Source organism: Amphibalanus amphitrite, unplaced genomic scaffold, assembly GCF_019059575.1.
Source record: "Amphibalanus amphitrite isolate SeventyFive unplaced genomic scaffold, NRLGWU_Aamphi_draft 000128F_arrow, whole genome shotgun sequence".
Lineage (NCBI taxonomy): Eukaryota > Metazoa > Arthropoda > Thecostraca > Balanomorpha > Balanidae > Amphibalanus > Amphibalanus amphitrite.
The window spans coordinates 758,966-786,831 of record NW_024881623.1 but is presented as its reverse complement, the minus strand read 5'-3'; the positions used below and the strand labels follow the sequence as shown (position 1 = coordinate 786,831).

Here is a 27,866-nt window from a genome sequence, read left to right as displayed (position 1 = left end):
CGTGGAAACTGGATGCCGATGCATGGCTGATCTCCATGTCCGTCATTCTTTATTATGCTTTCCCCGAAATAATTCATCTCCCTTCGAAATATATGATGTGGCAGCATTTCTCCCTTTACACTGGCTTTAGCCATGTCGTGCTGCCATATTCAAAAATTGACGCAACGTAGACGAAACAAAACATCAAGAAAATTTTTGATTGAAGTGTACGTTTATGCGAGAAAACCAAAATTTTGTAAATTTCGGGACCGTTGATGATTGTGAAAGTGTGAAAATCTCTCAAATATATCCTTTGAACTTGTCAGTGGCTCTGAACCGAATTGGAATCGCATTCGCATCTGTTATTACTTTTGCAAAAGACAAGCTGCTGCACCAAAGTCCAAAAGTAGGAACCAGTAAGATTGGTATCAAGTAATTTATTTTTCCTTGCACGCTGGCTTTTGTTTTGAGAAAATATTGTTTAGTTCAAATTCTACAAAATTTGAATGATAACAGTTGAATGATGCAGAATAATATCCATGCCAGATGAGAGATATGGTCTTAAAATTAGATATCTACGAAGTTTGATTTGAGCTATAATTTATTTTTCAGTTTGTTTGTTATTTGAATTATAATACCTGGCTATATTGAATGTCACCAGTTAAGTATGTTTAGGCTCATAATGTGTCAATCACTTGGCCATCAAAAAACTTAATTGGAGTGATGTAAGCTGTTCTTTGTCATTGAAATTCCATCCTCGGCGAATGCTTAACTCAGTGCTGAAACAGAAAGGATGGAATTCTTCACCCCTCCCCCATCCTTGACCTTCCACCTGAATTTCAGCTGTGTTATGTCTGATTTTGACCTGTGACAGTGCACAGCTTTGAATTCCTGTTTTCTGCACAGCAGTTTGAACCTAAATCAAAGCGGCTGAGCCTTGGCCTAGTGTCACTAGGCACTAGGCAGGGCTGCCTCAGCAGACAGCCATGGGCCAGCTGTCAGCTGCATGGGGCACTGCCATCGCGGCTGTGCTGATACACACCATTGGCCTGTGGAACCTGCTCACTCTGCTGCTCTGTCTAGTCACAGTCGCTGTCAGGTATGCTATATTTTACTTAGTTGTGAGGTCTGATAAATTTTACCATGTTTCCAGTCAAACAATTTAAGCACAATTGCTTTTTAAAACAGTGGTTAGCTCCTGTGTAAGGTGCTAGGGCTTCATCTTTATGCTGCTTTTGGACTCAGCATTTCTTTGAAAATTGGAGAGTAACAAGGCATTATTTATTAAAGTCTCTAATGATTATTCCTTCGCTGAATAAGCATGCTGAGTATCTATGAACTAGCATTACTTTGAGCCAAAAACTGTGAGCTGTTATCTATCAGTGTTCCTCTGAACTATATTCCATTGTTTGCAGTTTTTGTCTTACGCTGTATTGGCAAAACGTGCGGGCGGCGGACGAGTACAGTGTGGAGATATGTCGTTCCCGGCTGCCACTGCCACAGCCGGGTCTGCCATCTGTGAGTTCCAGGGTGGTGGGATGTTAAGTTGAAGTGTCCAGATTTTTTAACGAACGAATTGTCAAAGCCTATGCTCGCAATAAACCAGGAGTTGACTCACAGCCTCTGATCACTTTCCGTTCCTGCCAGTCGCAATTTTTTTCGGAAAATTAGAAGTAAAATCAGATAACGGACTATTCTCGCTAGGTTTCTCATATATTTGAGCGCCGGAGGATCACGAACCAGGGCTCTCGCTACGGATAGATAGTCGATATATTTAACGACCTGCGGAGTGCGGGACGTCTTTCAGTTGTGCACCTGACTGATGCTCCACTTATTTTGTCGTGCCGAAACATCGAATGCCTGATTTAGCCTTCTGCGTGCAAGCTCGGCCGTGACAATTTGTTAATGACGATGCCCCCGTTCCCAGATCCTGGCTCAGCTGAGGTCACCGGCACGGGAACTGCGGCTGGACCAGCGGTACACCGGCTCCAGTCCCATAGACGAGCAGATCAAACAGGTGCTGCAGTACGCCTTCAGGGACTTCGTCAAACCCTGGTCAGTCAGCACATCGGCGCAGCACATCAGCGTCGGTCTTATCGATATCAGGGCTGTGAAGTCGATGGATTTTTGGTGACTCCGATTTTGACTCCGGCTCCGGTTTCCAAAATCGACTCCGACCCCGTTCAGTTGATTCTGACCTACTCCGACTCCAACTCTGACTCCGACTCCGCAACCCTGACCAATATCACTGTCAACGTTAGGATCCAGTGAGATAGCTTTTAGTCGTACAGTTTTTGAACGTTTACTATGTGTGACTGTTTTAGGTTCAGGTGTACGATGTTACCGTGTCATTGGTTGACGACCCGGTCTTGCCTTTCAGGTACTCCACGATCTCGGATGACCCGGAGTTCCTGTACGAGCTGCATCAGCTGGTACAGCATCTGATCGTCGGGCTGGCGTCCAGGTGAAGCGGCCGCCCGTGAATAATGCGATGAGGGTCGACTGAGGGTGCGGTGGTGTGGTCTGCGCGTGGATTGATTAGAGTGTGGCCTCCGCATTACCCCGCAGCTAGATTCAGAGATCATGCAGCTCGCATATGACGCGCAGTGCACCATTAAACTGCACTATAGGCAATTTACGAATGCATATCGCAGCGACGGATAGTTAAGCCTGCGCTCATGGTTCATATGTGCCTGATTGCACCGAACTGGATGGTTCCAGTCACTGAGTTTTACCTCATCTCGCTGCATTTCTCAGGGCGAAGGAGGTGGACTGGGTGCCTTATCTGACACGGAAGCTGGTCGAAGACGTGCTGCTGCACCTGCGGATGTTCCGGCAGGCTCGAAACAAGTTCCGGGTACGCGCGGGTTCGTGGGGCAGTGGCATGCCTTACGATAATTTCTGAACGACTTATCAATGCTGGTTGTACTTGTCTAATTATTCTCACGCGTTTACCGGTGTCGGAATTACTTGTGAGGTTAATTTCAAGTATCGAAATGTCCCAAGTGTTCTGTTCAGTTTACGCAGATGGCGTGTAACTATCGCTGAAACAGTGCCTCCGTCTGTTTAGGACCAGCTGGACACCAACAAGCCGCAGGACCTCGAGTCGATATTTTTCGACCTTGAGGCCGAGTTGGAGAAGAAGCGACTCTGCCGTGACCTGGTGTGCACGGTCGATACATACGAAAAAGGTAACGGGCGGCGTACTTACATCGGTGATTGATTGCTCACTCGCAGTGGTTAGATGCAGTGTTCCATTTTTCAGACTTTTTAATGGCAAGTCACACCTAATGGGAAAAATACTTTCATCCCTAAAATATGAATGACCGACTTTACTTCATCTCTGAAAAAGCTTCATGTATTCCCAACAGCCAGTTTACATGTCACTTGACAGTTGATGCACCCACATCCTTTTGTTTCACACCGTCAAGATTCTGACATGAAATCCTGGTTTATCAGTTGGCATACAAATTGGCATTACACCATTTTGCAAATATACTTCGGTTATTTATTTCCTTTTTCTCATCCTAGGATTGTTTTTCTTCATCGGCACACCCAACCAAAATCCAATTTTAGAACGCTGGTTAGATGCATCGCTTTGTCAATGAAATCCCAATAACTGGGTAGTGATAGCGTTGCATATGCCTATTGAGATTGTCGATGTGGAGCTATTTACGGACTCATGGCCCACTTGACTACTCCACAGTTTATTTATCCCTAGACGGGCCGAACCAGCTCTTCCCCCAAATCACCTACGATGCTTGTCTCGTTGATCTCAGAAGTACCCTTTCTCTTCACAGACTCCCTGTTTGACTGACCAACTGACTGACTCTCTCCCCTTCCCCTCTCCCTCCGGCAGATTACCTGCGGGACGTCTCCCGCGTGCTGCTCCACCAGCTGTTACCGGACGCCGAGTTCTCGTGCCGCGTGCAGCAGGCCGCCGCCGTCGAGCTACTCTCCCAGCTCGCCCTGCTGCCGCTCGCTCAGATGCTCAGCGAGCCAGACTTTGTCAACCGCACCATCGTCTGGCTGGTGAGGCTGCTGGCGGCAGTGCCGCCGACGCCGTTTGATGTGCTAGGCTATAGATATATGTCCCATTATACCCTAGCAGCTAGGTTGTGATGGAACGCTTAGACCTTGTCAGATCCGTGCGTGACATTCGTCGGCATTGTAGTTCAATGTGTGTGATTTCTTGGCAGGCCGCTTCGGCAGCCTCGATGTTTCTGCGATCGAGATATGGTTCTCATTGCGGGCTCATTATCGTTTCCTCTTGTGCATCTTCAGTCCGCCTCAGCAGCTGTTATTTAACCCCCGTGTACCTGCCCGAATTTGCCATCCACAACTTATCCTCTGACCGTTTACGCCCACTTACAGTGTAGTGACGTCACCATAGCCAGTGACGTGTTTCTGACGGCGCTGCGGCTGTCGGACGACATCGGCGAACTACACGCCACCCGAGACGCTGTCAACAAGGAGATAGCTCTGCTGGTCAGTCAGTTACCCAAAGCTCGTATATTAGCTTGGTGGTTTTAGCCCGTAAGCCTGTAATTTTGTTTCATGACGTACCTAATAGCATTCAAATTTAGCTGTGATTTTTCTTTATTTTACTTGCACATGAGCTGAAAGATTGAAACAGTGACGAGCTTGATTGTGCTTTGCCAGCGGTCCCGTGACATCGGTGGGGATGAGACTGACGAGGTCAAGGATCAGATGTCCAGCATGTTGTACGTCAGGAAGACCATCGACCACCGGATACACCGGCTTCAGGAGGGCTCCGACACCGACTCAGCCGGTAAATATACACCTGATGTGGGCGTTTATACAGTTACACCGGCTTCAGGAGGGCTCCGACACCGACTCAGCCGGTAAATATACACCCGATACGTGTGTACACACGCACAGTTACACTGAATTCAGGAGGAATCCGACACGGACTCGGGGTACCCCCGACGTTCCACCGCATATACCGGCTTCATGAAGGTTCCGACAGAGACTTAGCTGGTGCATACTTATTACTTACACACCCGAATTGAATTTAGTTTCGTTAGTTATGGTACAATATTGCGTCCCGTTACAAATACCAACGGCGAAAAAGACGGCCGGCAAGTGCCCTCCTCAGCTGGAGATCTGTCTAACTGTCCCCGCTCCGCAGGTCTGCCGTCCCAGATCGACTGGAACCGACTGCAGGCGCCGGGCTGCAAGCTCTTCAACCTGCCGCTGGACGTGATGCTGAAGAACAACGTGGCGCTCTCCTACTTCCTCGAGTACATGGCCACCATCGGCGAGCAGCACCAGCTCATCTTCTACCTGAACGTCGAGGGTGAGCATACAGAGCCGGTTGACGGACGACGGCGGCCGTTTGACGTGCAGTTACTGACTTTGTTATTGGAGTAACGAGGCTAGCGTTACCTAAGCAGCTTCTGAATTTCGGTGGCGACTGGGTAATGTGGTCCGTGAACGAATTTTCAGACAATGACGGGCTGCCCTGACTTGACTTTATCAATTTATCGTAGTTTGACATGGATAACCATCACCAGCTGACGCTGTCTCCGCAGGCTGGCGGATAGCGGCCGAGCAGCAGCTGAGCTCTCTCCGGCCCACCCAGCGGCGCGGCCGCAGCGCCGACATGGACCGACTCAGAGAGGCCGCTCAGAGCATCTACGAACAGTGCCTCTCGGAAAAGGTGCGTGACAGCATCCGACTGAAGTCTGATTGGATGCGTCGGATCGGATTGGAATTGTAAACTCCGTGGATTTACGGTGTTTGTACCCAGCAGTGAGAACACAGCTATTAGGGATGGTTCTTCGTTGTTGTATTACGAATGTGTTTCGTTGGTTCACGTATAAAATTACACTTTTAGTAATTTTTAACATTTCTTAGCTTTCCCTTAGTTCCATTCCGTAACTAGGTGTGCTGTTATATCGTTGCAGGCTGTCCAACGAACAACAAGCTCATATTGCATTTTAAATTGCGTATTCACTTCTGATAACCACAACAACCCCGTCCACTAGGCCCAGCCGCGAGTCCGGCTGGACGAGGCGATGCAGAAGCGTCTGATCTTCAGCATCAGGAGCGAGCCAACCGTCTGCGAGTCGTGGTTTGATGAGGCACAGCAGGCCATTTATGGACGTTTCCTGGTGAGTTGAGACGCCGCTGAGTCAAGCTGAGCCGCAGATGAGTCGACGTGAGATTTGAGAAGGGGCTGAATCAAAGGAACGGCTAATTTTAACTGAGCGACCGATGAATCAGGCTGTTGGCCACTAGCAAATGCTTCTTGGTCAACAGTGCATGCCTGGCTAGTGCGTTTTGCTTTATTGGTTAGGGTTGGAACTCTGGAGTTGATTTAACTGTATTCTTCACTCCGCTTATGTCAACAGGAGGAACGCATCTACCCGGCTTTCAAGAAGACCCCCTCCTACCTCAAACTTCTGGCCGAGCTGGACCTGCTCAAGGACCCGACCGGCGACGACGACGACTCGCAGTCGACGGGCAGCGGCGGCGACACGGCGTCAATCGGCTCGGGCGACCTGGCTGCCGACGAGCCGGGCGAGCCGCCGCCGCCGGCGCGCGACCTGGCCAAGGTGTGGCGAATCGAGACCGACGTGGCGGTGTCGGTGGCGCCGCGCGACACGGCTCGGTCCTACACGGTCTACTCGGTGACGGTGACGGTGATGGGCCGGGACAAACACCAGGAGACGTGGACCGTGCCCAGGAGGTACTCAGACTTCCACGACTTCCACGAGAAGGTTGTCGAAAGGGTGAGTGTCTAGATCCTATCAAACTCAGTGTGCTACTCCGTATTTAAAGCTTACCTGATACCCCTGCCACGTTGAATTTTTGATCATCCGTGATTTTCAAATGCTCAGAGACGCTAAGATTTTACGGTTAACAATAATTCCCGATCAGCCAACTGTCTTCGCAGCCAACTGTCCCGGATCAGCGTTTGCCATTGTTTATCCGGTAACCCAGGCTTTCCATTTTCCACAGTACCCGAGTTTAGCTGCTCTCCCGTTCCCCGGCAAGAAGACTTTCAACAACCAGACACAGGCGTTCCTGGAGCGCCGCCGTGCGGGCCTCAACACCTTCCTGAACATGATGCTGCGGCCGGACCGACTGGAAGACAATGAGGGCCTGCTGGCTATGGCCGTGGCGTTCCTGGAGATCCCCCAGTACGCCCGGGACCGGGGGAACCTCGAGAAAACGGTGAGTCACGGTTGAGGTGGAGCTATTGGGGTAGCCAGGGGAGGTGGACGGATAGGCGGACGATGCAGTCTGTCATGGCGCCGGGGCCGCTGGAGGATTAGTCACGGGCTAGGGAGTTTCTGTATCAAAGCAGGCCAGTGCGATTTTAGGCGAGATGCTGTCTCAGGTCAGGACTTTCGTACGCTACTGCCACCAATCTGTTGTCCTCACGTTTGCGACGTAGATACTCATCTCGTCCGTCTGTCTGACAGGTGGACAGTATCGTCACTCCTCTCCGCTCCTCGATGCGTTCGGTGGGAGACGCCGTGAAGTCTGCACCCGACAGCCTGCTACAGACCGTGGATGGCGTGGTGGGCGGGCTGAGCCGAGCCATCCGCGGTCCGGCCGGGTCGCTGAGGCAGCAGGCCGACACACAGCTGCTGAGGGACCCGGCGCTGCTGGACACGGAGGTGAGGGGATCCGGATACTCAGCTGGATACAGAGGTGAGGGGACCCGGCGCTGCTGGATACAGAGGTAAGAGGAAACACGGCACTGCTGGACACAGGTGAGGGGATCCGGACACACGGCTGCTGAGAGGCCCGGCGCTGCTTAATACGGAGGTGAGAGATTCGGACACACAGCTGCTGGATACAGACTTAGGTGAGCTGACCGACCTCACAGCTGCTGAGGGACCCGGCGCTGCTGGATACGGAGGTGAGCGGAAACACGGCACTGGTGGACACAGATGAGAGGATCCGGATACGCAACTGCGAGACCTGCTCTGCTGGACTTAGAGGCGAGAGGGCCCGGACTCGGCGTTGCTAGATACCGAAGTATGAGGACCTAAATGATTTGTGATATGGCTCAGTCTCATTATCTTTATTTATCACACGTCCTGTTTGTCGCTCTATTTTGTCTTGTCTGATCGGCTGTGGTATCCGACAGGGTGACGACTCGCCACTGCGGATCGTCCTGCTGTTCTGTCATGTCCTATTCTGTTTTGTCCTGTCTTGTCTGACGGACTGCTGTGTCTGCCGACAGGGAGACGACTCACCACTGCGGATCGTCCTACTGCTCCTGGAGGAGGTATTTGACCTGAGGTCCCGTAACCAGTGGCTGCGACGGCGAATGGTCACCATACTCAGACAGATCATCAAGGCCATGTTCGGCGACCGGATGAGCCGGCGTATCGTCGACTACGTGGCCGAGCTGACTGCTCCCGACCAGGCGGCCGAGTACATCAAACACTTCAAGTAAGTTCACACCTGTTTATCCCGGAACGAGGTGGGGACAGTCCTTGGGCGAGACGATGTGTGTTGAGGGGGCTCGGAGCTGGTGACAGGTATAACTGTAGACCAGTTGGGTTTACCGTTTAGGTAATGGACTATGGAGTTTGGTTTGATCGGCTTTGACGTATTGCTGATAGTACGCATTTAAATGCACGTCTTCTTTCTCTACTATCTACAGGCCCTCACCATCGCCCTCCCCTCTGACGGCTAACCGCTCGTCTGTGTTGCATTTTCAGGAACACTTTGTGGCCCAACGGAGCGGCGGCGCAGCACCAGCCGCCCCGCGACGACGCCACGCGCATGCGCACTCGAATCGTCGCCAAGACGGCCATGCTCTCCAGCGTGACAGGTGAGAGTTCATTCCAGATGCTTAGGACGTTACTTAGTACAAGACAGTGTTGTGAGTTCAGTACTTTCGGATAACTTCTGGCGACATTTAGCTTGGAATAACACCGTTCTCCAACAGTTCAGCATGTTCCGTGCTATTTATTCTCTAACTTCGTTCCGTCTCTCCTCAGACGAGATGAAGCATATCCTGGGCTCTGAGACGGCGCGCCGCGGCGTGTTCCTGGTGTTCGACCTGGTGCAGAGCCCGGTGCTGAACCGACGCCTGCTGTACGTCCTGCTGGAGGGAGTGCTGGAGCTGCTGCTGCCCGACTGCGACGTCACAGGTCTGATGGCGCGCCTGCACGCCCGCTCGCCGCGCGTCTCGGCCGATATCCCCGGCTGCCAGCGACGCCAGCCGGTCAGGAAGTGAGAGGGCGGCACGGGGAGAGGGCGGAAGGGATGGGGGAGATCACGGGGGAGGGTGCATGGCCGGTACCGTGGTCCTGTGGGGTGGGATTGGCGAGAGAAGGGGCCTCGGTGGTTGAATGAGTCATCGATAGCTGGTTCTGATGTCCTGAGTCCGCGCTGTGAGGTCCAATCTCTGAACTGTGATGGTTTATTCTCTGACCTGTGCTGGCACCGAGTAAAGTTCGAAGGACCGGACTCACCCAGACACAGCACCTAAACACGCATTGCCAGCTGGGACCAGTGATACGCGACTGTGAGGCAGATATCATGATGGGCAACAGCAGCTCCACGATTCCTTTCTTGCTAGCCAACTTGCCAGTAGAGTAGCTACAACTAGCGACGCTCTGTTAGCACAAACAGTAAATATGCACCATCGTTTCAAAACGAGTGGACCCAGGCCGAGGTGGGCGGTCATTCAGTTATCGACATAACGTTGGAATTGAACAATGACTCGAGATATTACGCTCCCGTGTGTACGTGTTTTATTCCATGCTTAGTTTGTAGCCACAGCTCTTGCAGCCAAGCGGCTTGTCGCCTACTCAGCGTTCAATCTCTACATAAGGATACAAACTAATCAGTTACAGTCCCTAGTCACAATTCCTCCTCGTACCAAGATCCGCGCCGACTAGCTTCGTCATCTCGGCCCAGGCGCTTATCCGAACGTGCACAGGTGGTAACTAGCTTCTGAGTAGTTTCTTGTATTTAGTTTTAGGTAATAATCGATGAGTTTAAGTGAGTTGCACGTTCTGGTGTGGACTGAGAACGTAAAATGAGATGTGTTTTGCTTTCACTTGACAAAGACTTTTGCTGCGTTCGACCAAAGATGTAAGCGAAAACTCATCCCGATGTCGCTAGATAATGGAATGCGGTGCACTTACATATGTGATGTTAGTCTTATGCCGGGCGTCGTGTCAGTACCTGAGTATTTGAGTAGCCTATTTTGTGTTATATTCTATCCAAGTCTAAATGCGTCAACAGCTGCGAGCCTGCTTGACACTAATATTTTGTCAGCAATCCATTTTTACTCGTGATAAATACAAGTGGTAGGGGTTTATGAATGTGTTTTATAGAACAACACTGGATCCAAGCATGCGTGCTTTTTTGCACAATCACGACATCGACTCGTTGAACTTATAATGACACATTCTGGAATTCTGTAGCAGATGCTTGTAACATGATTCATCCAGTCGATGGCTAAGAGAATAACGATTTAATTGTGATTCACCCAACATTTCCCGAGTTGAGAAAGACTCGTCCGACTAAGTGGCTTTATTTTATCATGACTCAGGAGTGTGGCAACGAACGCGAAGAAGGGTTGGTTGGTTTGAATTAGTAGCTTTGGCTGAACAAGTCGCTATTGGCTGAAACGAGAACGCAACCCGCAGCACGATGGTAAAACACGCTGACTCCCGTAAAAAAAACGCGATGTAGTGGGCGATACTAAACCAGTATTAATTCATCATTGTGCTGTTATAACTGGTTTGGGGATTCTCCGAACCTCGCTACAAAAGACGCAGTACATAAAATCTGCCGACCGGACAGTCGTCTGTTGTGGTTATTCCATTATACCACGCGGTCGGTAGCCCAGCTATCAATATAAACCGGTCTTTTCCGCCGGTACCGGGCAGTGTGCGCTGAGAGACCGTGCGGACACGGCGTGCATAATTACACTGCTGAGGAGTGTAGTGGGGCTGCACCAGCGTCCAGCACAAGTCGGCTGAGTGACGTCTTGTTCTACCTCTGGTTGGCGAATACAGGAGCGTCGCCATGCTGCTGCTCTGCTTGATAGCTGTCTTCGCAGGACGTCTTGCCTATGGTAATGTATGATAGGTTGATGAATGAAGTGCAGGAAGTGAATAGGAGGCATTTTTTTTTGCCAAGACCTAAAGCAAAATGGCATCTGTCCGTTGTTAAAAAATGTGTTCAAGTTGTATTTTCCGTGTAATGAGTTGAAGTGCATGCGACACTACGAGAACAGATACGTGGATGGACAGTAACGAATGCGCTATTCTCTGAAATAACCCACCTTTCTTCCTTGTTTTCAGGCCTACCCGGTCTGGAGTGCACTCTGCCCAGCGCCGCTCCCGGCGCCTGTGTTCTCCCCTCTGTCTGTGATCGGCCCCAGTCGGAGTCCCCCCTCTGTCCTGAGGGGTACGTCTGCTGCGGCTCCGGCGCCGATATCCCACCACAAGAAGCTGGGACAGGACGCCGGCAGCGCAGGCAGGCACAGTTCCCCGGCTTTGGAGGTTTTGGAGTCCCGCAGCAACAGTTCGGGCAGCAGCAGTTTGGGCAGCAGCAGTTTGGGCCTCAGCAGTTTCAAAGAGGCGGAGGTGTAGGAGGAGGAAACGATGTGGTGCATGAAACCAAATTCGTCGGAGGAAAACCGGTGAACCCTCGACTGGGGCAGGGCAATGGTATTATCGGCAGCTCGCCGTACAGACAACTGGACTTCAACAGCGTCCTCCGGTTTCTACGGAGAGGATGACGTGGAAACGGTTCATAGACATGAATTACGAGATTCTATATCGTCTGTCTCAGATGAAGGTCGATGAGGGCATTTGAAATGCTTACCAACCTGCCAATATGTCTTCGCTGGCGAAAATTATATGTATATTACTGGTGCAATAAACGATAAATGCCGATAAATAGTCGTACGCCGTTTTTGACAGTGCAACACAGCTAATTAAGAGCTTATCCATGTTTCATGCGTCCTCACATGCGGCGTCTACATACCTAGCCCCCAAGAGAGTTACATCTCGTTCCGTCGCCAGGATATTAAGCTTAAAAAAATATTCAACAGGCTCTTTATTTACAATAGATGGTCGCTGCGTATGACTTTCCCACGAAAGAGGCGCAGTTTCATCCAGGCCTCGACTCCCATCGACTTATGGAAAGGTTGTCAGACTCGCGGTGATCTCATCCATAGAGATCTCCACGAAAACTGACCTGACTCATGGCCAATGATAAAAAATCGGAGATATACAGAGATGTACGTTTTTCACAAATCTTGTCACTCATCAATCGCTAACAGCTTTCACGAAGAAATAAGTGTGCGGGGAAAAAGCATGCATAATACGGTGTGGCGCAGTCAGCACCGCGGGGGTTTAAATGTATCTTTCTTGAAATTCCTACTTCGTTTCGTCCACCGAAATGTTGGCTCAGATTAGACCGTATATACCTCATCCCCTCGTCTTTATCACATTCTTACCATGTGTTTGGTGCTTGTGACCTGCCTTGTGGCTTGATCAGTGCAGCTGCAGTCAGAGGGTACCTTAGATAGAAGGCTAGTAGATTATCCGGAGCCAGCTATCGCGGTGTTGTCGCTATTTCTGTTATTCGCCGAAGCTGGACAAAGGAAGGGATCTGGAACATCAGGATCATATTGCGGTGAAGTGTTGCGGTTGTTGACACCACAGTCGGATGGCGGGATATCCATATAAACCCGTGTCGCCGGTCGCAACCAGTGCAGTTTACGCTGGGCGGACCGGAGCACAGCATTCACTACCCGGAGAGTGTAGCGGGACTGGACTGAAGTCCGATACAGCAGGGTCAAGACCGGCATCCCCGAGTGACGCCAACAGCGTCACCATGCTTCACGGCTGGATACTGGCTGTCCTAGCAGGACATCTCGTCCACGGTAATACTCATTCTTAGCTACTAACTACGATGATTGATCATTCATGTCATATCAGGTTTTGTCATTCGTGGATAATGGATATCAGTAGGTACTATGAACTATGGTTTTTCATGTTTCGCTGCTAATTACCAACCAAAGTGGATTTATGTATTGATGCATGTCTGTCCTTTTCTTTTTGTCTTATGTCGTCTGATCAGACTTTTTGAGTGAAACCCCCCTCGCTTTTCAGGTCTGTTCGGTCTGGGGTGCCCTCTGCCCGGCGCCTGTGTGCGTCTCTCTGCGTGTGACCGGCTCCTGTCGGAGTCCCCCGTCTGTCCCGGTGGGCTCGTCTGCTGCGTCTCCGGCGCCGGTACCCCGTCACAGGGGGCTGGAGAACTCCGCCGGCGCAGGCAGGCACAACTCCCCGCGTTGGATCTCTCTTCATTGGGCCCAGGGGGTTCACAGGAGCCACTTCCGCCAATTGCCGGAGGGTTGCCAATTGACAGGAGCCAGGGCCAGGGCATAATCGGAACGCGGCCTTCCGGTGGGCTAAACTTTGATCGAATCCTGGGATTTCTTCAAAGACCTCGAGGCTAGAAACGGGGGACTTTGATGCTGAACGTAATTGATGCAATATTCTTTCTATGAAGGTCGGTTTAAAAAGCAAAGCATCTGCACATGGCTGTAACAAATTGTCTACCTGAACTAAAACAGCACGAATGATACACGACCGTTCGTTTAAAGCGGGATTATTTTTGCAAGACTTTCTTGCCTAGAATAGAGGACATAAACCTGTCATTTTCTTTGTGTCCTGCTTGCAAGTTCAGGCCAACGCTTCATGGCTATAGGTTGCAAGATGCGTTGCTGTGAAGCCTTATAGCTCCGAAGTAAAATGACAAGTTCGCGAGACTTCTGAGTACATGAATGAAACCGTTATGTATGTACCATTGAGTAACCTCCTTTGTGACTGAACCGCTGAACAATAAGATAATTTGGATGTACAAGCTTATCAGGCTGGAAACTGCGGTCGTGTAGTCAGCCACCATGAGATGTTACCACAATAGTTAAAACACTCCACACCCGGGATTCACGCTGGCAGTTCTGCTAAAACCGACAAAAGGTTGGTGTTGTTACGCTGTGCAGGGAAAACCGGTGAATTGTCCACCGCAGACTTGTTCATTAGACAGTTGGCTAGACTGTTCGACAAACTGAGGAGAATCGTGTCACAACATACCGGGACAGGCCGTTGACAAATACACAAATAAATGTATATTTGTCCGGCCTAATGAAATTCAGCAGGGCATAAGTTCCGCCTGAGTTCGAGCCTGAGCTCGGGCAGGGTTTCTTCCTTCGTGAAGAAAAGTCGTTAAGATTTGTGACCAAATGGCAAATATATTTGACGTCAGTTTTAAATAGAACCGTGGTGAGGCAACAACTTTCCTTCAGTTTCAAACGCCCGATAACGCTGTAACCTGCTTATCACCGATTGACTAGAATATTGGTGTCACACACGAGGTTATATCGGAACGTCCGGCCGTGTCCCGACTCGACTGAAATCAGAGCAGCTGGGGGCGAGCACAAATCATTGGACGGTGTTTTACTTATACGGTACCGCAAAGGTACAGATAACCGCGAGAGTGAGCGTTCGCTACAAAGCAGAGGACCAAGTGAGATCAGCCAATAGTGGACATCCATAACACACAGCGAGCTGAAACTTAGCACAAACCGAGCTCAGTTGATTGAATAGCTATACGAATGTGCTATACGAATACGCGGATGGACGTGAATAAGTCAACGATAACATAGTGGTGGGATACATTTAGTTGCTAAGCCAAGTGACAACACGACACACAAACTGAGATCACATGCGGACTGGACGGAGATCGTTGGTATTCCACCGTATCACCTGGTGGAGAATCACATTCACCGACTGGAGATTACACGCTCGGTACTCCAAGAAGCACCCACTCCATGCGTGCCTCCCATCTTCTCTCTTCCTCTCCCGCCCCTCAGAGAGCTCAGAACACACCTCTTTCTTCCCCTCCCACCTCTCTCAGAAGACGTCACTCTCGTCCTCGATGTTAACGTTGGCGCCGCTGGCCACTGGCCAGTTGATACCGTACGTGTTGGAGACGGACTGGCCCACCGAGGCGGCGTCCACCCGCTCCTTCTGCATCTCCACCTGCACCTTCAGGATGATCTTGTTCCAGTCGGCGTCCATCTGAAGTGAGGTTTATTGGCGTGAATGCGCGTATGGGCGCAGCCGCTCGACCGACAGGGTCAGAGAGAATACAATGGTTGAAGAAGGTGGCTAAAGCCCTGCAGATTTTTTGCACTCGTGAAAGTTGAGAATGTGATGGTGGCAGCGGCAAATTGCAAACCTGATCCATGAACGGTATCATATTTATCTATAATTAAATCCTCAAACAGGTACGGGATAATGATATGATTTATCATGAAATCAAATTCCTCCAGTCGTTTATGGGAGCCTTCTACAGATAGCCTGTTGGTTGGACGATCAATACTGAATGGCCATAAATCAAATACATCAGTTATGTAACCGGCTGATTAAAATGTCCTTTCGTAAGAACAGTTGATATTCGATCCATTCATTACAGGAAGCGTGTTCTACGTAGACTTCTACGTGGTTACAAATTCTAGAAATCGCAAACATTATAGGAAGAAATTAGTAATCCAACTTATATACCGGATGCATACGTTGCATAACAGTGGTCTCGGTGCCCGAATGACGAACGCAAAAAGAGAAAAAGACGTCGTGCTGAGAGGATAAAGTGCTCATAAGCATTAGTCCAGTGCAGTGCGCTGTGAATGTGGCAATTTCGTTGCAACTGCTGCAGTAATAAACCGTGCAACAACCATCGAAACACCTCACAAAACAACATCTGAGTGGAAACAAGTAAACACACCATAAGCCAGTGTGGTGCAGGCTGCACAATGTGTGGGAGAGAGCATGTCAGGGCCACCTAGCCAAGAACCACCGGCTGCTGTCTCGGGAGTACCGCTGCAGCAGCAACGACCGTCGAATACCGTCATAATGCTGACAACCAGCAGACCAAACACCATGCAAAAATGTGCTGAGAATCATCGAAGAAGAGCGTCGTGCAGTGAAGACTCGGTGGTTCCACAACAGGGACAAACACAGCCATGCATGGAAAAGCGACAAACTCGCACACAGACACACATACGGACTGTAAGAGCGACTGACGGCTGGCAGCTACTGTTCCGTCATGTCCTGAATCTCCTCGTTCTCGTCGGACTCGCGCTCACGCTTCTTCCGCTTGGACTCCTTCACCATCTGATGTCAGCACAGAGCTGGGTTAGGGGCTCGTGGAAGGGGACCCGAACGCTCCGGGGAGGGCGAAGGGTGTCCGATACGGCCTTCACCCTAGCTAATGTTTACTAGGTCCAGCGAATATTTGTGATTGGCACACGACGACCTGGAACTTAATGCATAGTTGATGGCCATGGTCTAAGATTAATTGTGTCTAACATTCAGATCTGCGGTGCCTAGAGAGTAGAGGTTCACACATGTCATCAGCATACCGCCGAATCAAGTTCACGTACTATAATACCCGAACACTCGAAAAATCTAATCCCCATGACTCATGATGCCGTAGGAGTCAGACACGAGCAACATTCGGTCTACGAAAGTCTGCTGTTTCTGCTTCACCTACCGACTTGTACTGCAGGAACAGCTGGTTGGTCTCCTCCTTCTCGAAGCGCTCCAGGTACTTCTTGCGGAACGCGATCACGGTGTCAATGTGCGTCTTGTACTTGACGGCCATAGCCAACGCCCTGACAAAGTAAAGGAATAAGGCAAGGAATGACTGATCTGTAGTGAGCGTTTAGGTCAACAGTAATAAGCGATAAAGGCATAAGGCCGGACAGATTAAGGTCCACTCGGCGTTCAACAACAGCGATTCGTTCAACAACAGCGATTGGATACATAAAACAGGAGTCTTTTGAGAACGGGAGGTTAGAATATATTGCCCTAAAAGGAGTACAAGAATTAGATGAGCGAATTGAAAGTTGATGGGGCCGGTGAAAGCTGCTACGCATTAGTTACGTTTGTCAAACGTCTTAACGGGAGCCTTATGAGCCGGGATCTGATGCGGCACTCACTTGTCCCACTGGTAGAGCTGTATGTTGAGCATGATGGCCCGGAACACCTGGTTGGTGTGGATCAGGATGGCCTCGGCGTCCAGCGGCGACCCCGCCAGAAGCGTCAGCTCGGCCGCCTGCGCCTCGGCCGACGACAGGTCCTGGAGACAGCGCGCGGTCAGAGACCACAGATATCGGTGCAAAAAGCACGGCGTCTTACCCTACAACCGGGATTGTGGCTCTGTGACAACGGAAGACATACTTTATGGTTGGAGCATCAAGTGAGTTATGACTTTTGAGTTTGCGACACTCATTTATTTTTCACTCACTATAGGGCAAAAAATTCAACCTTCGATGAGGCGAGCGAGCTAGATAGCCACCGGTTTTCAAGGCACAGTCTAAGCATCGGTAGGAGCTACGACAGTGCATCCCGTCCCTCCCATCCACACTACGAACCAGTGAGGCCGACCGGACCCACCTTGATGTATCGCAGGTACTCGACTTTGTCGGCCTGGTCGATACACGAGTAGGCGATCTCCGCCGTCTCCAGCTCCCGGGCCACGGTGGCCATGCCGGCCAGGCAGCCCCACAGCGAGTCAGACTGAAACAGAGGGAAGATACGGAGAGTCAGACGGACTCACAGAGAATCAGACTGCGACCAAATGAGGAACAATGGGTCAGACAGACCCACAACAAGTCGAATTGATGAGAAAAGGGGACAGAGCGAGTCAGACAGACCCACAGCGAGAGCATAACCTCATAGATAATCCGACTGAGACCGACTGAGGAAGAGAGCGCGTTAGACGGACCTTCAGTGTGTCAGACAGCTCCATGTCAAGTCAGACAAGCACACAACGACTCGGAAAGACCCACACGGGAACAACGAAATAGGTCAATTACACTATCCACGATCATGACTTCCCACTCAAACCCCCCTATCCAATTCCCTGGGCAGTGAGCACCCTATCAGCCAGTCCGTGGCTCATCCTCAGCCCACGACACACACCTTGATGAAGCGGCAGAGCCGCACGGCGTCGTCCCACTTCTCCTGGGCAACGTAGTTGTGGAGGACGGCCGGGTAGGGGGAGATGCTGGTGGCCACCTGACAGCCGTCGGAGCGGCGCAGTGACACCTGCGAGCCGCCGAACGCCGAGATCGACGGGTTCTTGCCGAAATCACTGCGAGAGAGAAAAGAGGGAGAGGGCGGTTGTTTCTCAAAATAAATAGTTTGCAGCCCGGACTCGCGGACGTCGTCTTTGGCCTCTGGTCGAGACATTGTATTCCGCTGAGCAGTTCCCAGTTCCCACCGTAATCAACGAGCTAGCTTAATTCCAACCCATCGGCCGTTTTCCGGTCGTATCGTCCGTTCCTGTTTCCTTTCGTCCTATCCCAACTAAAGTCCCAACGTCTTTTGAGCTCATCCTTCCGAGTCCAATCCCTTCTCCGCCTGCTAATTCAGCTTCTGTCTCACCTGCATTTTCCATCCCATCTGTCTAATCCCGTTCCGTTCCCCGCATCGCCCTATTTCCCCTTCCCCATCCCACTCACGGCGACTCCTTCTGCAGGATGGTCTTGGTGAGGAGCTCCTTGTCCACGAAGATGACGGCAGGATAGTACCAGACGGAGAGACGCGACTCCTGCAGGCCCGCCAGCATGTTGGCCTGCGCGCTCCAGCACAGAGAGTGCACCATCATACCTGACGTGCACGGGACGCACATTGGCAAGACGACAAAAACACAGGCAGGTTTATTGCATAAGCTTTAATCGGAACGTCAGGCGCAATATCAATTTCAATAATTCAATAATCCTGGTTGTGCTCCAACCATCGCATTCGTAAGTCTTCACGGATTAAACATTTTTTCCAGTATGTACGACCACAACTCGTGGAAACCGAAGACCGCAATTACCTCACTGAAGCAAAATAATAATTATCTAAACGCCTTCTTATTACAACAAAGGCCAAATGGGAGGCAGCAGACAATCCAGCACACTTCTATGAATCTTTCCACATAACAGCATAAATCTGAGCTACAACACGGAATTACTGACGCCCGAAGCTGAATATCGCCACGTACCGAGTCGCAGCACCTTGCGCGAGCCCCCGACGCGGCGCGTTGTGAGCAGGAACAGGTCCTTGTTGGCGTCCACGAAGGCCAGTTTCCGCTGAGAGGCCGGCAGGTGCTGATCGAGGGCCAGCTCGAGAACATCACATTTGTGTGTGAACGGTTTGTCAGTGACCGCCTTCCCCGTGGTGGCGTCCATCAGTTGGATCACTGACGATGGACGGAGGATGTAGTTATAATGTGGTTTAGGGGAGACGTCATCGGAAGACGTCAACGGTGAGGGATAGGAGTCGTCAAAGGTGATCTTGAGCGACACTGCAGCGGACGTGATACCACCTCAAAAACCGTCAACGGTTATATGTAGGGGAGCGTCTGATCGGTGATACTGAGTGAGCGTCAGCAGTATGATATGGGAAATGTCTGTGTGAACGAGAAGATATGTGAACACTATGAACATTCGTGGCGTATAACTGCCGTCTGCCGAGAACGGTGGTGATGCCCGTCCCGTCGTCACATACCCTTCTCGTTGTCGCTGTCCCGGCAGGCGAGTGTATCGTTAGCGAGCGACATGGTCTGTTCTGAGACCGAGTCCAGGCGCATTCCCGACCAGCGAGGGGAGCTCTGTAGACGCGCCTCGTACGTGTAAATGTACACACCGTTTCCGTCCACCAGTGCAAACACCCTGGGGAAAGGGTAGTACCCGGTGGTGAGTGGTAGGGTTAGGGTCAGGAACACTGCCGTTGCCTGCTGGTGACAGTCAATAACTCAGCGGAATTCCACGAAATCAGTGATCTTGTTAACCGAGTGGCCAGTAGGAAATGACATCAGCCACCGTTCGTAATAAGCCGAAGTGAAGAAAATTCAAGAAGACAGCAGAAAATACCGGTTTAGTTTGAATTAGCGGATTGACTATGAAGTGTAGAAGCAGCACGGACACATTAATCATACGGTAATAAACTTTGTTTGCAAACGAATGATGTATTTTTCAACCAACGATCACGTGTCAGGAGGTCTGTCAGGAGGTCTGTCTCAGGCAGTCGCGTCACTCACTGGGATGATTGCAGGATCAGGTGGACGTTGCCCTCCTTCAGCTCGAAGATCAGCGGCGTGTTCCAGTTGCGAGACGAGTAGATGAAACACTGGCCCGTCGTCGCCACGATGAGGAACCTGCAGCGAATACAATTCACGGCGATAATGGATGCATGTATAGCCCGGAACATGGAATGACAATTACTACAATCGCTATAATTAGTGTTGGATATAGCGTTATCGGGCATCCTGACCGTCACAGAAATGTGCAGTATTTTCGTTGTTGTTTGTGCACATTGCACAAGTTTCGCTGTACATTTTACATTCATAACAACCGACGGTAATAGCGAGTTACTCGTACCGGCCAGAACGCCGTTCCTTTCGCGAGCAGACACATTTCTGCGGGTTTCGGTAAGTCGCCTGACTGTAAAACTTGTACCTAGTTAGTCGTAATGACCACCCATCACGACAACATATTGACCACAACGACCGGACTTCGTTCGAAACGGGGTTACGACGGTATTTCCCTGGGTGTACAGAGCTGTCTCTTAGGAAACCAATCGGTTATGACTTGCATGATCATAAACATAGGATAGGACGGCGGGACACGAAAGTCGCTGACGTAAACAGTGAACTGTCTGCCCTCAGACATGACAACTTGACATGCTTACACTGCGAAGGTCATGCTCCTTTCAAGATTACATAAGCATCCGGGTGTTGGACGCCGAACTATGGGTTCTCATGCGGCCCCGGACTTCCCTTTCGTATTCGAACTAAGGGATTTCATGCAGCCCCGGATTTCCTTTCGTATTTCCGAGCTCCAATGATTGCCTGCACCTACCTCCTTCTGCAAAGCTCTCATGAGTCAGGGAAGTCAGACTGATTGTCTGGTGATCAGGGGAGACCCAAGATTGTACCTACATAGCGGATAGGTGCATCCCCGATTGACAGTTCATAATGACCATATCTTACAAGAACTGAAAGTAAAATGAACGTTAAGTAATACCTAACACGTTTAAAGGGACCCTCCCACCTTCAAAAAAGTTTATGAATTGGCATGAAAGTGATGTCGCTCGGTTCAGAAAGAGCGAAAACGAATATCTACCAAATTTCACCGAAAAATATTCACCGGTTTTCAAGAAATTAGACTTTTACTTTTGTTTACTTTTTGGGATCTCCGCTGTTTCTAGCGACTTTATTTTAGAAGTGCGGCGTTTGCGGCAGATGTTGCGCGCAAATAGCATATACCACCGCGTGCTACAAAACGTTTTAGTCAAACATTTAAAAATCATTAGATATTTGCGCTGACGTCACACATTCAGAGGGGTATTCCTAAGCATTAGCCCCTCTGAATCAAAATGCTGCATTTTTGAAATTCAATATTTCCGATTTAAGGCATTTCTCGATGTTGTGAGTGCCGAAACCGGTAATTGTGAGCCAGGGACCCCATTTTGGCTATCTCAACTCAAATCTAATGTTAAGGTGGGAGGGTCCCTTTAAAGTTGGACGGTAGTTCCTTCGGGCAATTTGACCTTTAGTGGCTAGCCTCCGATGAGACCTGTCCCTAAATTAAAATACCTACTGAAGACATGATGTCGAGATAATGCTTTGCAAGGTTGTGTTGTAATCGACACTTATACGGGTATTTTGGCTAAGAGTAAATTTTAACGCTGCTACCCATCACCAGCCGTTGGCACGGAAAACCAAGAAAGACCAAAATACTCCACGATATATGTGATACCTATTGTGTAGGACATTTTTTTTCGACTGGTGGCGTCACTGGCGGATCCAGAAAGGCGGTCTTGGACGCTGCGGGAGCATACCCCTAAAAAAATTCTCCAAATTATAAAAAAAAAACTAATCGGATTTCGATTTCTTACGCACTGTTGTGCGGTTTAAAACAAACTTTCCTCACAAAAGTTGTCAAGTTTTCGTTTTTAAACCGCAAATTTTCGTCGAGTTCGGGCGCTGCAGGGGGGGGGGCAACTGCCCCAAATGCCCCCCCCCCCATATCCGCCCGTGGGTGACCCCCGACCGACCGGGCCACGATATAAACCGGACAGAATCCTCTAGCGTGGCGGTCCCGAGAAGCGAACACTCGACCCGACAGCGAGCACTCCCTGGCGGACACACTCCGAACTAAGCTTGTGTTATGTGTCGCTAGTGGACACAGCAGCACAAGGGCTTCACGAGCGTTTCCAAAAATGGATGCTCGATCCGCCAGCGCGAGCAGCGGCGACCCGGCTCTGGGGGAGCGAGCGAGCGAGGGAGGGGGGGGGGGAGCGAGCGAGCGAGGGAGGGGGGGGGGGCTCTCACTGAGAACGGGCAGAGGCGGGCGGCGACGCGCGACTGACAGTTCGTTTAGGCCTTCGGGGACGTTGGTGGATGATTTTATAAAGGAAATTAATTGACGAACCAGCAGGGAGGGGATCTCGTCGTGAATGATTTATGTTGTTTCTCGAGCAGTGAGTGATTTGAGCCCGCCTACGTAGTGCTAAAAATATTTTGTTTTCGGAAGACCTCTGATTTCATGCATATTGCATATTCTTGTGATAAAAAGCTGTTTACTTTGAGCACATTTCAGCCTGACGACATGGAGGAATTGAGGAAGATAAGTGTGAAAGATAAGATTGGGCTCACTCGTCAACGGCTGGTGCGCCGCAGTAGCTGTGTAAAGCACGTCCTTAATGACGAACTCGATGGAATAGGCCAACCAGTCTACCAAACGGTTACCTCTGAGGAACATGCTAAAATTGCAACTGCACTTCACCGGGTCAGGTTGTCTGGTAGGGACGTGCGAGTGTAGCCCGGAATAGGGAGGTGTGGCCAGGGATGAGGACAGATTAGTTTTGATGATTTAAGACGATATTTATGTTTCTGTACTCACCCATATGCGAACGAGGTCATGATGATGCGATCCTGGAACTCGAGTTTCTCCCAGACATCGGACATGACATCCCGTACGCAGATAGTCTTCCGTCCAGTGAGGGTCGCCTCGAAATGGTTCCACTCCATCCGCCTGAGGGCAGCGAGCGGGCCACCCAATCAATCACTGAACTGATACGGAATGGGGTCAAATCGCTAACCGAACCGTCTGCAACGGCATTCGAGGCATAGACTAGGCCGTCTTTGCAACAAACAGATCACTCAATGACGTAAGAAATGTGTCATTTAGGTGTGAGCTACCTAAGTAATTTTCATATGTTTTTTCAATGTGATTAGACGAACGAGCCTTCTCATAATCAGCTGGACATGTTCAGAAATTACGAATTTTAGAAATTCGCCTTGTCAGCTGAACATGTTTAGAAATTATGAATTTAAGAAACTCGCCTTGTAAGACTGACAGTGTCCATACAGCATCATACTTATCTCTCGCATCACACAATCGAGCCTGCCGTGTCTGCGCCTCCAGGATCCCCTCCCTCCTCATCCCCACTCGGCACTCCATCCCTGCTGCTGCTGCTGCTGCACCACCCATTCTCACTTTTCGATGACGTGCGCGAAGATGACGTGTCCATTGGAGCACGCGCCGGCCACCTGGGTACCGTCGTTAGACCAGGCGATCCTCAGGATGCTGCCCGTGTTGGGCTTCTCCAGCGAGTGCGACCAGCCCTTCTTGTCGCAGAGGCGCAGCGTGTTGAACGAGCCGACCGCGAACTTGTCGCCGCTGGGACTCCAGGAGATGGCTGTGACCGGGTAGTCGTGGGCGACAGAGTTGTACAGCATGCGCCCGTATCGGTCCCAGATGCGGTACCTGTGTGAACGGGGCAAGTGTGCAGGGTTAGATGCGCGGGTGGGTAGCAATGGGTGCCATCGGGGGAATGGGAATGGAACGATGGGCAATGGAGGCAACTTCCGATGAATATATCGAGTAAAGGAATTATATATGCGAATGATGGTGCTAAGGATAATACCACTAAATTCGATTATTTTAATAAAGTTACGCGAATAACTGCAACAACACTGTTAATTATCTTATAAAATAAATATCAACCCATTTGCAGCATAAATGGATTGTGTGTATAACGAGCATTTATCCCAATCCCTTTCACTCCCAAACGACATCTCACCGAAACACCAGTCAACCGGCTAAAGAGGCGTAATTCCAGTTAGCTCACACACGTGTGCCCTCATCAATGTCACCGATGCAGTCTCAACTTTCAATGACGCACTACACATATCTGTACGGAAGGCTAAAATTACCGCGGCGCAACACCGCACGTTGCGGCCGATTCCCATTCAGCCGCCTGACGGATCAGGATTGTTCCGCTGGTTTGCGTCCGTGTTGCTGGGTCTGATCACCCGGCGGTATAAACGACGCCCAGAAACAGCACCAGCCCGCCCAAGCCGACACGTGGATATCAGGATAGCAGCCACCACGTGTAGTTCGGAGACGGAAGCCGACATACGCGCTGCAGTATTCGCCCGGTCGCTCCGGTTCTAACGGCGTACGGTCCCGGTCGGACCAGCTCAGACAATGCGAAAACGGCCGCCGCAACCAGTTCCCGAGCCAGGTCACACGTGCGGCGGAGACCGGCGTGTGCCGGCTTTGTCTGCGTTCGAGTATATAGTCCGCGATCGGACTGTAGACAGCACTCACTGCCAGTCCAACCTGCCTCGCAGGAACTCCCCGCCTCCCAGACCTCTCTCTCGTCAGCACACCGTTCGAAGACCGCCGGGATGGCCGCCGCACGAGTCTGGGTGTGGGTCGCCGTGCTGCTCTGCGCCTCTCTACTGCTGGCAGCGACCAGCGAGGCGGCAGCAGCCCGCTGGACTCCGCGCTCCGCCGCTGCCGCCGCCGCCGCGTGCGACAAGTCCCATCCCTGCTACAACTGCGGCATCTATTTCGACACTTACGTCTGTCTCTGCAACTGCAACTAGTCAACTAGGTGACGATCTCCACCGAAAGGGATGATCTTTACCAACCGCAGCCGTGGACGCAGTGGTGCATCAACACCAGGCTACCCACGGGGCCGGTCTACCTCAACTCGCATAGGCGGAGGCGAAACTCTTCAGTCTTCAGTCGTCTGGTTCAACCACCGACACAACAACTACAGTTTCTGCCGGGAATGGAGGAGCTCTACCGACCGCAGCCGTGGACGCAGTGGTGTATTAACACTAGGCTACCCACGGGGCCGGTCTACCTCAACTCGCATAGGCGGAGGCGAAACTCTTCAGTCTTCAGTTGTCTGGTTCAACCACCGACACAACAACTACAGTTTCTACCGGGAATGGAGGAGCTCTACCGACCGCAGCCGTGGACGCAGTGGTGTACCTATTGACACTAGGCTACCCACGGGGCCGGTCTACCTCAACTCGCATCGGAGGAAGCGAAACTCTTCAGTCTTCAGTTGTCTGGTTCAACCACCGAGACAACAACTACGGTCTCTACCGGGAGGAGAGGATGTCTGCCGACCGCAGCCGTGGACGCAGTGGTGCATCCAGCATCGACACCAGGCTTCCCACGGGGCCGGTCTATCTCTATTCGCATCGATGGAGGCGAAACTCTTCAGTCTTCAGTTGTCTGGTTCAACCACCGAGACAACAACTACAGTCTCTACCGGGAATGGAGGAGCTCTACCGACCGCAGCCGTGGACGCAGTGGTGTATTGACACTAGGCTACCCACGGGCCGGTCTACTTCAGCTCGCATCGGTGGAGCCGAAACCCCTCAGTTGTATGGTTTAACATGCATCCGGATCTCGAGTGTTCTGCTCTTGGCTATGAGAGACTGGCAATGATCTCGAGCCATACCTTGTTTACAGCTCGACATGTTCATTGAAAGCGTTATTTATTTACACAAATGTCTTTCAGTGGTTTTTCATCGCCGCATTCTACATCGTCATGCAGTACAACTACAGCCATCGTTATTTAATAAAGAATAATGACCGACGGGCATTTTATATTTTCATCTGGCAACGAGTTGTGGGAGCGTAATTAAAATTGAATGCCAGAACAGATTACAGAAGGTCAGAATCTCAGCTTCAAAGCGGCATAAACGTATTCCAATGGGTGTCTTCTGAGTATGTCCTTTCGATCAAGTCAAAACATACTGACCTCTATAATCTCACCGAACTTTCTTTCCCTCTCAAAGCCGACCCAATTACTTGTCCGCACCATCTCTATAGATTATCGCACATTAGCACAATCAAACGGAACCAAGCCACCTGCCTCAAACTTACCTGCAGTTTTTTGTTTTGTTTGTTTTGTTAGGTTAGGCCCTTTCGGTCGACAAGACCATTGCAGAGCCGGAAGGATGATAGGAATTAGGGGGAGACATTGGTCTGGGCAGGCACCCTAGTGAGTCGCCGGGGCTGAGCCCGTCCAGAGGACAGGCCACCCAGCCCCAAGGCACTCACTGCACCCGGCTACGGGGTGCGCTCCCTCAGGAGCAGCGGTGCCGCTCCAAGGGAGCAGCCCGCATGAGATAAAGTTGCCTGTCCAGCCCGGAAGGGGGTTGCGGCGTGGAGGAGAAGGATTTCTGTATCCTGAGGATAGAAGCACGGATAGGTGTGTTACCTGCAGTCCTCTGCGCCAGACGCGATGAAACGGTTGTTGGAGTTCCACGCCAGTGTGAGAATGGGACCGTCGTGGCCCTTCCACTGAAACACAGCATCATGTTAGTTTAATATTAATAGCACATGCAAGCTGTGGGGCGGCAGCTCAGTTGAAGTTTATATTCGAACAAAGTATACGGGTCATCAAACACGGAATTAGTCGTTGGGCTGAGATGCCTCTTTTCATCATAAGAATACAAATAATGTAGAACGGGATGTCGAATTCGATTCATGATAAGCTGCTGGAAATGTCAAAAAATACAAATTTTGTATTGCTCAGTGTTGTTTGTTCACTAAATTCAGCCCATACCGATTGAGGTATCGAACGATCCACAAACCGGTGGCTAAAGAAAACGGGACACCGATATCCAGTATCCAATCACAGTGCCTGTCTTGCTCTCAGAACTCTATAGCGGAATGCCGTACATTTATTTCATCCGCTCACCCGAGCCCGATCCTGAACGCACGAGTGGACAGTGGACGACGACCTGTCGATCTGGGCTGCCCACGTTGGGGCCATATGGGACCCATATGGAAAAATGGACGGGTCGTTAGCTGAACATAACCATTGAATAAGGTCTAAACGGGCTGCCCACATCGAACCCATGTGGGACCCATTTGGTGAAATGGACAGGCCATTAGCTGAACATAAATAATCGTTCAAGGTTCATTAAAATATTTGGGGGCCCGCCAGCCTATCACGGCCGGCACTGCGGCCTGGCGAACAGGCCTGGTGAAATATTCTGCGAAGTTTTTTATATTCTAGACAATATTTGAGGGTTTAGATTTTTTCGTATGTTTTTTTTTTAAGCTGATGTAGGATTAAAGGGACTATCCCACCTTTAACATGGGGTTTGAGTTGAGATAGCCAAGTTTGCGGCGAGGTTCAGAAACCACTATCTATCTAGGTTGCAACCCCCGCGGCCTCTTGGTGTTGAAGAAATTCGTTCCCTTCATTTGAAAATGGTCCTTGTACAAGACCCTATCTTCAACATGGAGCGACCGTTAGTGTGACGTCACCTCGTTTATTATAGTTATTCTGATTTAAATGGGTTTGTTCGTTGAAAAATCGCTTAAAACTTGGTCTGAACTTTGTTGTGGTGCCTACAGAGTAAAAAGAATCAGCTTTATGACAGTAATGTGGCCTGGGGAAGGAGGTAATTTTGGGCTGTGACGTCACATATTTGAAAGTTTGTGTTTGAAATATGGGAAGCCTAAGATGTTTAATGAAAAA

At 50.5% G+C, this 27,866-nt stretch overlaps 2 protein-coding genes and 2 long non-coding RNA genes across 13 annotated transcripts in view; 3 read left to right on the top strand and 1 right to left on the bottom strand.

Moving 5' to 3' along the window:
• The first annotated feature begins 139 nt into the window (after nucleotides 1-139).
• On the top strand, nucleotides 140-10,304 carry LOC122381825 (sorting nexin-13-like). 9 transcript variants are annotated; one of them, XM_043366518.1, is made up of 20 exons: nucleotides 213-385; nucleotides 886-1,078; nucleotides 1,395-1,497; nucleotides 1,907-2,034; nucleotides 2,360-2,443; nucleotides 2,737-2,836; nucleotides 3,050-3,170; nucleotides 3,839-4,011; nucleotides 4,354-4,467; nucleotides 4,642-4,771; nucleotides 5,132-5,299; nucleotides 5,535-5,662; nucleotides 5,991-6,116; nucleotides 6,357-6,737; nucleotides 6,967-7,182; nucleotides 7,434-7,605; nucleotides 7,671-7,696; nucleotides 8,204-8,415; nucleotides 8,688-8,800; nucleotides 8,970-10,304. In XM_043366518.1, the coding sequence occupies exons 2-20, from the start codon at nucleotides 966-968 to the stop codon at nucleotides 9,206-9,208; spliced, it is 2,847 nt and encodes a 948-aa protein (XP_043222453.1). In that variant the 5' UTR covers nucleotides 213-385; nucleotides 886-965; the 3' UTR covers nucleotides 9,209-10,304. The 9 variants fall into 9 exon arrangements, with proteins under 9 accessions (XP_043222449.1, XP_043222445.1, XP_043222448.1 ...); XM_043366514.1 differs by lacking the exons at nucleotides 213-385; nucleotides 7,671-7,696 and adding an exon at nucleotides 140-206 and having other exon boundaries at nucleotides 889-1,078; nucleotides 7,434-7,631; XM_043366510.1 differs by lacking the exons at nucleotides 213-385; nucleotides 7,671-7,696 and adding an exon at nucleotides 146-206 and having other exon boundaries at nucleotides 7,434-7,631.
• A 9-nt stretch (nucleotides 10,305-10,313) lies between these two features.
• LOC122381824 lies at nucleotides 10,314-11,897 on the top strand. The gene is made up of 2 exons (XR_006256588.1): nucleotides 10,314-11,062; nucleotides 11,292-11,897. It is a non-coding gene; the product is annotated as an uncharacterized LOC122381824 (long non-coding RNA).
• A 793-nt stretch (nucleotides 11,898-12,690) lies between these two features.
• On the top strand, nucleotides 12,691-13,863 carry LOC122381823. Its single transcript, XR_006256587.1, has 2 exons — nucleotides 12,691-12,883; nucleotides 13,113-13,863. It is a non-coding gene; the product is annotated as an uncharacterized LOC122381823 (long non-coding RNA).
• A 365-nt stretch (nucleotides 13,864-14,228) lies between these two features.
• Nucleotides 14,229-27,866, bottom strand: part of LOC122381820 (intraflagellar transport protein 80 homolog) — a 55,550-nt gene continuing 41,912 nt past the window's right edge. Inside the window, exons 5-17 of one of the 2 annotated variants that reach the window (XM_043366504.1) lie at nucleotides 26,595-26,677; nucleotides 23,561-23,830; nucleotides 22,964-23,095; nucleotides 20,098-20,214; nucleotides 19,566-19,729; nucleotides 19,060-19,257; nucleotides 18,533-18,680; nucleotides 17,991-18,162; nucleotides 17,463-17,585; nucleotides 17,006-17,145; nucleotides 16,558-16,678; nucleotides 16,069-16,178; nucleotides 14,994-15,083 (exon numbers count right to left, since the gene is read on the bottom strand). In XM_043366504.1, the coding sequence (XP_043222439.1) occupies nucleotides 16,098-16,178; nucleotides 16,558-16,678; nucleotides 17,006-17,145; nucleotides 17,463-17,585; nucleotides 17,991-18,162; nucleotides 18,533-18,680; nucleotides 19,060-19,257; nucleotides 19,566-19,729; nucleotides 20,098-20,214; nucleotides 22,964-23,095; nucleotides 23,561-23,830; nucleotides 26,595-26,677 (1,749 nt within the window). In that variant the 3' untranslated portion in view covers nucleotides 14,994-15,083; nucleotides 16,069-16,097. Of the gene's footprint in view, nucleotides 15,084-16,068; nucleotides 16,179-16,557; nucleotides 16,679-17,005; nucleotides 17,146-17,462; nucleotides 17,586-17,990; nucleotides 18,163-18,532; nucleotides 18,681-19,059; nucleotides 19,258-19,565; nucleotides 19,730-20,097; nucleotides 20,215-22,963; nucleotides 23,096-23,560; nucleotides 23,831-26,594; nucleotides 26,678-27,866 lie in introns of both variants that reach the window. The other variant, XM_043366503.1, reaches the window with a different exon arrangement.

Bases quoted from the DNA above. Each gene is read 5' to 3' on its own strand.
- LOC122381825 (XM_043366514.1), top strand. From the start codon at position 966: ATGGGCCAGCTGTCAGCTGCATGGGGCACTGCCATCGCGGCTGTGCTG. The intron at 2,444-2,736 runs GTGAAGCGGCCG...TGCATTTCTCAG, and splicing joins ATCGTCGGGCTGGCGTCCAG to GGCGAAGGAGGTGGACTGGG. The intron at 4,012-4,353 runs GTGAGGCTGCTG...GCCCACTTACAG, and splicing joins ACCGCACCATCGTCTGGCTG to TGTAGTGACGTCACCATAGC.